The 9835-nt window shown below is 48.2% G+C and overlaps 1 protein-coding gene and 1 pseudogene across 2 annotated transcripts in view; one reads left to right on the top strand and one right to left on the bottom strand.

Annotated features, from left to right (window-relative positions):
- Nucleotides 1-2037: 2037 nt before the first annotated feature.
- LOC105514478 lies at nt 2038-7247 on the bottom strand (annotated as a pseudogene).
- Nucleotides 7248-7715: 468 nt separating this feature from the next.
- Nucleotides 7716-9835, top strand: part of PARL (presenilin associated, rhomboid-like) — a 54271-nt gene continuing 52151 nt past the window's right edge. For both annotated transcript variants that reach the window (XM_011945808.1, XM_011945807.1), the window contains exon 1: nt 7716-7895. In XM_011945808.1, coding sequence (XP_011801198.1) covers nt 7771-7895 — 125 coding nt within the window. In that variant the 5' untranslated portion in view covers nt 7716-7770. The remainder of the gene's footprint in view (nt 7896-9835) is intronic.

Genomic DNA, 9835 nt, shown 5'->3' with positions numbered 1-9835 from the left:
TAGCTGGGCGAGGTGGCGGGCGCCTGTAGTCCCAGCTACTTGGGAGGCTGAGGCAGGAGAATGGCGTAAACCCGGGGGGTGGAGCTTGCAGTGAGCTGAGATCTGGCTACTGCACTCCAGCCTGGGTGACAGAGGAAGACTCCGTCTCAAAAAAAAAAAAAAAAAGGAATTGCTAAAAAGGAAACCCTGACAATCCCAAGTACTGGAAAAGATGTGAAGCAAATGGAATTCTTGTACCCTGCGGGTGGAAATGTAAAATGGTACAACTACATTGGAAAACAGTTTGGCAATTTCTTGTAAAATTAAACATTACACCACACAACCCAGCAGTCCCACTCCTAGGTATTACCCAAAAGAAATGAAAATATATGTTCAACAAATGCATATTATATGATTCAATTTCTGTGATATTCTTTAAAAGGCAAACCTATAGGGACAGATATTTGGTAGATAAGTGGTTGCCAGGATTCGAGAGTAGGGTTACGGTTTGACTGTAAAAAGACATGAGGGAACTTTCTGGGGTAATAGAAATATTCTGTATCTTGATTGTGGTGATGGCTACACAACTGTATGTGTTTGTCAAAACTCATACAACTGTACACTTAGGAGTGTTATTGTATATAAACCATGCCTCAACAAATCTGAGCTTTAAAAAGGGAATGCCTCGGGCTGGACACGGTGGCTCACGCCAGTAATCCTAGCACTTTGAGAGGCCAAGGCGGGCAGATCACCTGAGGTCAGGAGTTCAAGACCAGCCTGGCAAACATGGTGAAGCCCTGTCTACTAAAAATACAAAAAAGTTAGCCGGGTGTGGTGGCGCGTGCCTGTAATCCCAGTTACTCAGGAGGCTGAGGCAGGAGGATTGCTTGAACCTGGGAGGCGGAGGTTGTAATGAGCAGAGAATGTGCCACTGCACTCCAGCCTGAGAGACAGAGTGAGACTCCATCTCAAAAAAAAAAGGAATTGCCTTACCGCTCTCTTTCATGTTATTTAAAGGATGTACATATGAATGAACCAGTGTTTCTAATTAGTAGGAGATCTATCATTACTGCTACACTAGGCTGAAAGGAGTCTAGCCAGAAATAAGAAAACAGGCCGTATTGGCCAGGCTCAATGGCTTGCACCTGTAATCCCAGCACTTTGGGAGGCTGAGGTGAGTGGATCACTTGAGGCCAGGAGTTCAAGAGCAGCCTGGGCAACATGGTTAAACCCCATCTCTACTAAAAATACAAAAATTAGCCAGGTGTGGTGGTGCACACCATAGTCCCAGCTACTTAGGTGCCTGAGGCAGGAGAATCACTTGAACCCAGGAGGCGGAGGTTGCAGTGAGCAAAGATCGTGCCACTGCACTCCAGCCCGGCTAACAGAGTGAGACTTTGTCTCAAAAAAACAAAACAAAACAAAAAACAGAAACCATGATGTATGAATTAGCCTCTGGCCTTTCTTCGGATGTTCCTCTAGGCTTTGTGACATCCTGGAGCTTTCTCATAGATACCCTATTTTCTGTGTGGTGCCATATCCAGGACCTCGGGAGTCCAGACTGGGAAGCACCAGGCAAGTGGGGTCCCAGACAACAGGAGACAGCTTGGGGTTCTCAGGCCTGGGAGGTCCCACCCTGAGCTGGCAGCTGTCTGTGATCCAGGCAGGCTCTGAGGCGGACAAAACAAAGTCAGGCTCTAATTTACCTGCTTCCTGCCTCACTTTCCTAACCCTCTCTCTGTTAGAGCCCCTGTCTGGAGCTTGCAGCCCCTTCTAACACCCACCCCCTCCACCATTCAGCCTCCCATCTTTGATCCTGTCCAGCCCTCTGAATGCTATTCCATTCAAAGGCCAGCTCCTCTAGGAAGCTTTCCCTCACTTGGGCTTTGGCCTTGGTTGAAATCCCAGTTGTGCTCTCAATAACCCAATCCTTGTGTGCTTCGGTTTCCTCATATGACAAATGGAGGCTTCCTTTAGGATTGTTAGGAGTGACAATGCCCAGCACAGGACCTGGCGGGTAATGAATGATCTGTTTATGTTGGCAGGGCTCTCCTTCCCCTAGACAGCATCCAAAAGCACTCGCACCTTTGTTTTTAGCTCTAAAATGATGACGCTGCAGGGAGCCCTCCCCCCGTGGATAGGCTTCCCTTTCAGCTTCCATATCCTCATGATGATATGACCACAGCTGCCATGTGTGGATTGCCAACTGTGTGCCAGGAAGTGCACTGGGCACCTAACATAGATGAAGTCATTTAAATACCAAAGTGATAAGGTAGATATAATTATCTGAATTAATTAATTAATTAATTTTTTAAAAAAAAGAATACAAAAAAATACAAAAATTAGCCAGGCGTGGTAGCGGGCGCCCGTAATCCCAGCTACTGGGGAGGCTGAGGCAGGAGAATCACTTGAACCTGGGAGACAGAGGTTGCAGTGAGCAGAGATCGCACCACGGTGCTCCAGCCTGGACGAGAGAGCATCTTAAAAAAAAAAAAGGTCAGCCTCCAGTGGCCTGGAACAGCATATGATAGTGAGCTGGAGGGGCAAGCAGAGGATATTCAGCACACCCCAGCCTCGGGCCCCTTGGGTTCTGGAGGTAAGCATCCTCCTCATGCCCTCATAATTCTTCCAGGTTACTTGCCCAAAGACCACCTTGAGCATATATGTCTCCTCTGCTGAAACTGTCTTCTTTATCTCTAGAGCCTCTTCAGCACTATTAATCACCTTCTAGTCACCCTCTTCTTCACTGAAATGTTAGGATTTCATTCCAAATCCTGCCATTACCCTGAAGACCCCAAGTTCATGTGAGCAACGCAGTCGACATCCAGGACCTCTCCGTTTCTGGGCTCCTTCATCTTTAGTGATTTTCAGCTCATTCCTCTTCCGCCATCAGCCCTATGGCCACACCCAAGTTCTTGTCAGCCCCTAAGAGAAGCTCTCACCCTCTGAAATGGTCAATTCACAGATCCCTATAGAGAACCGTGAAGGTTCTAATATTTTACCCTACTTGAAAACTAATAAGTTAACCTGGTCTAGTTTTATGGGTGCTGGCACAAGACTCCTGGTTCAGAAATGAAGGACAATTTATTACCCACAGCAATAGCATTAGCCAGACTGACTGTCAGAATTTTTGTGCTGGTTCCTTGAGTCCCAATTCCCATGGAGCAACTTGAAGAGGGCTGGACTGTACCTGCACACTCAGTGGGTTGCATTATAGGAGAGGAATGCTGAACTGAAGTAGAATCTTTTATTTATTTATTTTGAGACAGAGTCTTGCTCTGTTGCCTAGGCTGGAGTACAATGACGTGATCTCAGCTCACTGCAGACTTCACCTCCATGGTTCCAGCGATTCTCCTGCCTCGACCTCCCGGGTACCTGGGATTACAGGCATGCACTACCACACCCAACTAATTTTTGTATTTTTAGTAGAGACAGGGTTTTACCATGTTGGCCAGGCTGGTCTCGAACTCCTGACCTCAGGTGATCCACCCACCTCAGTCTCCCAAAGTCCTAGAGCCACCGTGCCTGGCTGAATCAGAATCTTTTATTTATTTCATTATTATTTTTGAAACAAAGTCTCGCTGTGTCCCCCAGGCTGGAGTGCAGTGGCATAGCCTTGGCTCACTGCAACGTCCGCCTCCCGGGTTCAAGCAATTCTCATGTCTCAGCCTCCCGAGTAGCTGGGATTACAGACGTGTGCCACCACGTCTGGCTAATTTTTCTATTTTTAGTAGAGACGGGGTTTCACCATGTTAGCCAGGATGGTCTTGATCTCCTGACCTCGTGATCCGCCCACCTCAGCCTCCCGAAGTGCTGGGATTGCAGGCGTGAGCCCCCACGCCCTGCCATGGAATCCGAATCTTTTACGACGGGCAGCACACAAGCCTGTGCTCTCTAGGGTGATACTATCTTTCTTCCAAGGTCATAAGCCAACTGCCCTTTGCTCTTGAGGAAAACATCTCTACCTTCCAATGTTGTTTGCTTGTTTACTATAAAAACTTACTATTAAACAGTAGGTCCTCCAGGCTCAGTGTTCTTCAGTTGAGATGCAAATCCACTGCATGTTCAGCACCCATCTGGCTCATGGCATTGCCACCACGGGACTTGGAGAACATGCAGTGGTAATATAAAGTGTCTTGTTTCTGACCCAGGAGTCTCCTGTCTTTTGCCAACATCCAATCTTTTAGCTTGCATATAGGGTAAAATCAAATCCCAGACTTAACACCTCTGATATAACCAAAGTAAATTTATTTTTTAGAAACTGATGTGTATTTTCCATCAATGTTATTTCCATGTTGCTTAAGAGCCCGTGCAGGAACAGTTGAAGACCATTAAGTAGTTGTTTCTACCCACTCAGTGGCCTGAGCTGTGGGAGCTGCAGACCAGTCTTCTGTGGCAGGCTGAACACTCCAGTCTTCAGTAGGGACCTGAGGAGTAGGCACAGAGGGCACCTGCATGCCATCGGACCAGTCTCCAACCTCAGGCTGAGTAGCAGTGAACTCAGGAGCTGGAGCTGTCCATTCGCCCTACAATTCCTTCTTGGCCACAGTCTTTTCAGCAGCAGCCTGCTCCTCTTTTCCCATCTCTTCAGGATCTCTGTAGAAGTAGAGATCAGGCTTCTCCCACCTCCCATGGGTGTTCGCGGGAAATAGTGCCACACACGCGCAGAACTTCCAGGGCCAGCATCCACCACTTCAGACCCACTGAGGGAGCTCTCTTGTTGTTGCAGGTGATGGCAATGTCCACATTGCACAGAGGAAAACCTGTGTGACACAGAGCAATGGTAGGTAGGTTAATATAAAATGTCTCTGTGAGAGGCTGGTGATCAGCCCAGGGATCAGCAACCACTAGAAGCTGACTCCCCCTGCAGGCTGCCTGGATCTGGTTAGTGAAGTTTCCAGGAGTGAAGTGGCCAGCAACTAGAGTGGCTCCAGTGGCAGCAGCAAACTTCAGCCCAGCCCTCTGGCCAGTATTCTTACAGGACATGACACTGACATCAGCAGGGTTTTTAAAGGCAGCAATGGCATGAGCTGCCAGCAGAAGCTTCTCCCAGGTCCTCTTCAGATGTAGGATGTAGATGCCATCACTTTTCTTCTTCTTTTTTTTTGAGACGGAGTCTCGCTCTCTTGCCCAGGCTGGAGTGCAGTGGCATGATCTCGGCTCACTGCAAGCTCCGCCTCCCGGGTTCACGCCATTCTCCTGCCTCAGCCTCCCCAGTAGCTGGGACTACAGGCACCTGCCACCACACCTGGCTAATTTTTGTATTTTTAGTAGAGACGGGGTTTCATCGTGTTAGCCAGGATGGTCTCGATCTCCTGACCTTGTGATCCGCCCGCCTTGGCCTCCCAAAGTGCTGGGATTACAGGTGTGAGCCACCGCACCTGGCCATCACTTTTCTTCTTACAGACTCCATTTGAAGTCAAGCTTGGTACCACCTAAGTGGGTGCAAGGAACTTGAGGACATCCTCCTCCTTCATTTGCAGGACATCAAAAGCTCCAGATATTGTGAAAGTTTCCCTTTAAGTTACAACGGGAATCTAGAACAATGCCATATGGGCCCCTCTCTGCGTTGTGTGGAAAAGGCGTGAATTTATTTTAGCTTTTTAAACAAGTCATGTGCTGGGAGACATCACAAATGCTATTCTCTCTGAGGAACACTTCAATCCTCTTCTCTTGGTGACCTCTCTCAGTTTCTCTGGGGAAGCCTTCTCCCTGAGCCTCCCATGCCCCTTCCTTCAACCGGGCTATATTCTCTCTCTCAAGACTCCTACAGAGCCTTCTCCCCCAATACAATAGGATATTTGTGAGGTCAGATATAGTGTCTTCTCAATTGTATCTCCAGGTTTAACACATCACCTGACACACTATAAGTGCTTAATAAGTGCTTATGGAATGAATGAAGTGCCATTGCAGAGATATGCATAAAGCGGTATGTGAGTACAAAAGAAGGGAATCTAAATCTGAGTGGAAGTCTGGGAAAGGCTTCCTGGAAGAGGTGACACTTGAGGCTGACCTGAAGGACAAGTCTGTTAGGTATTTCAAGTGGTGAGAACGGTAGCGTGAATGCTCAGCAGTGGGAACACGGATGCTGCCTTTGAGTAATGGCCAATGACAGTACTGCAGCTAGGGTTGGAGGGAATGGAGTGGCAGGGAATCAAGCTGACCGACAGGTAGGTTAGGGATGGATTATGAAAAAGTGAAAGCCTGTTTTTCATTTCAGGCTTTGATTTTGTGTTTATTTATTTATTTATGAGACAGGGTCTCACCATGTTACCCAGGCTGGCACAACAATCTCAGCTCACTGCAACCTCCGCCTCCCAGGTTCAAGCAATTCTCCTGCCTCGGCCAACTGAGCAGCTGGGATTACAGGCACGCGCCACCATGTCCGGCTAATTTTTGTATTTTTAGTAGAGACGGGGTTTCACCATGTTGGCCGGGCTGGTATCGAACTCCTGACCTCAGGTGATCCGACCACCTCGGCCTCCCAAAATGCTGGGATTACAGGGGTGAGCCACTGAAGGGGTGGCCTGCCCCTCCACACCTGTGGGCGTTTCTCGTTAGGTGGAACGAGAGACTTGAGAAAAGAAATGAGACACAGAGACAAAGTATAGAGAAAGAAAAAGTGGGCCCAGGGGACCGGCGCTCAGCATACAGAGGACCCACGCAGGCACTGGTCTCTGAGTTCCCTTAGTATTTATTGATAATTATCTTTACCATCTAAAAGATAAGGGAGTGGCAGGACAATGGGATCATCGAAGGGAGAAAATTAGCAGTAAGACATATGGATAAAGATCTCTGTGACATGAATAAGTTCAAAGGAAAATGCTGTGCCTTGATATGCATATGCAACCATCTCCATAAACCTTTTAGCAGCATTGTTCCAGACTATCACATGGGGAGAAACCTTGGACAATACCTAGCTTTCCTAGGCAGAGGTCCCTGCGACCTTTGGCCGTGTAAGTGTCCCTGGGTAGTTGAGATTAAGAGGATGGTGATGACTTTTAACCAGCAAGGTGCCTTCAGGCACTTGTTTAACAAAGCACATCCTACACAGCCCAAAATCCATTAAATCTTAAGTCACCACAGCACAGGTCTCTTGCAAGGACAAGGTTGGGGGTAGGGTCACAGATTAACAGCATCTCAAATACAGAACAAAATGGAGTCTCTTATGTCTGCTTCCTTCTATATAGACACAGTAACAGGCTGATCTCTCTTTCTTTTCCCCACAAGCCACCCCACCCGATAGGCTTGGACTTTGTTAAAGGCATACAGAATAACACGAAGTGGTTAGAAATACAGAAAAAAAAAGAGTAGTAATTTAAGAAAACTTGGCTTGCGACGTTGGTTCCTCTAGGGACCATTCCTGCAACTCTGGCCAAGTCCTGTCCCCTCTGACCTGAGGCAAAGTGAAACAGTGATGACATCTGCCTCTAGCAGTGCTGTGACGATTAAACGCGATCGTAGGGAAAGCACCTGGTATGTGCCGTTACTCAAAAAAAAATGTCAGTTGTCCCTCTTTGCTCTGGTCTCATCCTCCTCATCTACAAATGCGGGGAGGCCGGGGCACTCTCGCAGGTCGCTCCGGGAGCCGACTGAGCGGCGGGAGGGGAAGCGGTGGTAGAGAAGGGCGCCAGCCACTCGTCTGGGCACCGTGGTTGCTTCCGCTGCCACTCAGCCGCGCGGGGGCGCTCTAGACTGCTCCTCGCGCTCTATGGTGTTTCCTTCGCCCCGGAAGTAGTTGCGCTGCTGGGGTGGGTAAGGTCAGGCCATGGTGGGGCAGAGGTTGGGAAGATGGCGTGGCGAGGCTGGGCGCAGAGAGGCTGGGGCTGTGGCCAGGCATGGGCTGCGTCGGTGGACGGCCGCAGCTGCGAGGAGCTCACTGCGGCCCTAGCCCCGCAGCGGCTGCTCGGACACAGGTAAGGGCAGCTGCTCTGGTCTTCTCGCCTCTTGCTCCCTGCGCTCTGGCAGTGTATCCTCGGGGGCGGAGGCCGTCTGGGCCTCTTGTGCTGCCCCCAGCTCACCCCCTTCACCTTACCTGCCCCTTCTCTCTCGCCTCCGTCCAGTCCTCGCTTCTCGCTCCCCTTGCGCATCCTAGCCTAGCCCTCCGCGAGCCTGCGCTTTCTCCTTTCCCATTAGGAAGGACGTGACTGGAAGGGGAACTAAGCTGAAGGTTCATGCGTGCCACACTTCATAATCCCGAGAGAAAACTGTTGAGCCAGTTTCTAAGTGAAGCAGTTAGTACAGCTGGTAGAATGGCGGTTTTTATTCTTTTTCCATCTAATTATAAAGGTTATGTTCCATTACAACCAGTCGTCTTCTTTAGCTTGTAGTGAGCTAAGGGAGGACGAAGTCTGAGGGAGGGTATCACTTTGTGTCTGGCAAAGTCGTGGGAGAGTCTTTACTGTTGAATTGAGACAGTGGAAGATTTGGTTTCCGGTTGATTCGGAAAGAAAACTACCGAACCTTCCGAGTAGAAGTGTGAAGTGTATGGTCTATCAGTATTGCTGATTTTTGCATCACAGTAATTCATTTCTAATTTGAGAGAGAAGAGAGAAATTCCTCACCTGTTTAAGAATCTGATGTGCATTTGGCTTTGAAAATTTTCCTCTTTTGTTCAAAACTTCTCTCCTCCCAATTTCTGACTTGGTTAGATGAGTGCCTCGAATCCACCTGATTGCTGGTAATAAGAAACATTGTTTATCAACACATGGGATAGTCAATGATAAATAATCGAGGCTCTAATGTGGCGGACAAGGATCACCTGGAGAGTTTGTATGGTATTTTTATGTTCCAGGCCTCACCCTAGCCCTATCAAATCACAATCAGGAGGGGGTGGGTGGAGTGGAAGAACCTGTATGACCTACAAGCATTAAAGGTGAGTTTTATCAGGGACTTGTGAAAACCTTAATTCATTGTATCTTCATACACTGTAACATGGATCTGTCAGGCACTAATCTTGAACTCCTGGGGAGGTGGAAAGTGAGGACAGGTGGAGGTGGTAATCCCGTTTGAGATTGCATAGTTTAAGGGGGGGAAGAAAAGATTAATACTGCCCGGGCGTGGTGGCTCACTCGCCTGTAATCCTAGCACTTTGGGAGGCTGAGGCAGATGGATCGCCTGAAGTCAGGAGTTCACGACCAGCCTGGCCAACATTGCAAAACCCTGCCTCTACTAAAAATACAAGAAACTAGCGGGGCATGGTGGCGGGCGCCTGTAATCCCAGCTACTCTGGAGGCTGAGGCAGGAGAATGGCTTGAACCCGGGAGGTGGAGGTTGCAGTGAGCCGAGATCATGCCATTGCACTCCAGCTTGAACAACAGAGTGAGACGCCATCTAAAATAAATACTGTATGTGTATTAGGAAGCAACAGGAAGTGTGTGAAACATTTAAGATTTATGTGCACATCACCGTGCTGGTTTTAGGAAGGGGAAGCAAAGGAAAACTAATGAGCCCCTAGTAAAAACTGAGCATGAAGACCATTTGAAACAGTGAAGAAGAAACACATGAAATGTTGAAGATTAATATTTAATGTCTGAAAAGCTTGCCATTTGTATAGAAAGTTTGAAAATGACATTTTCGTGGTTGCATAAAAAATATACACGAGAATGTAGGCCTGAAATAGAGCATTTGCCTCTGGAAATTACTTCTTAAAGTTAACAGTATCAGTTACCTCAACATACAGCTAATAACCTTTATTAGGTTTTTAGCTTTATTAGTAGCACATGTAATCCCAGCTACTCGGTGGGGCCGAGGCAGGAGAATCGGTTGAACCCAGGAGACGGAGATTGCAGTGAGCCGAGATCGCGCCATTGCACTCCAGCGTGGGGGACAAGAGCGAGACTTCATCTCAAAAAAA

The sequence above is a fragment of the Colobus angolensis genome, unplaced genomic scaffold (genome assembly GCF_000951035.1).
Source record: "Colobus angolensis palliatus isolate OR3802 unplaced genomic scaffold, Cang.pa_1.0 Scaffold245, whole genome shotgun sequence".
In the NCBI taxonomy this organism is placed as follows: domain Eukaryota; kingdom Metazoa; phylum Chordata; class Mammalia; order Primates; family Cercopithecidae; genus Colobus; species Colobus angolensis.
The sequence above is the reverse complement of the archived record's forward strand: the minus strand, read 5'-3'. Positions and strand labels throughout refer to the sequence as shown.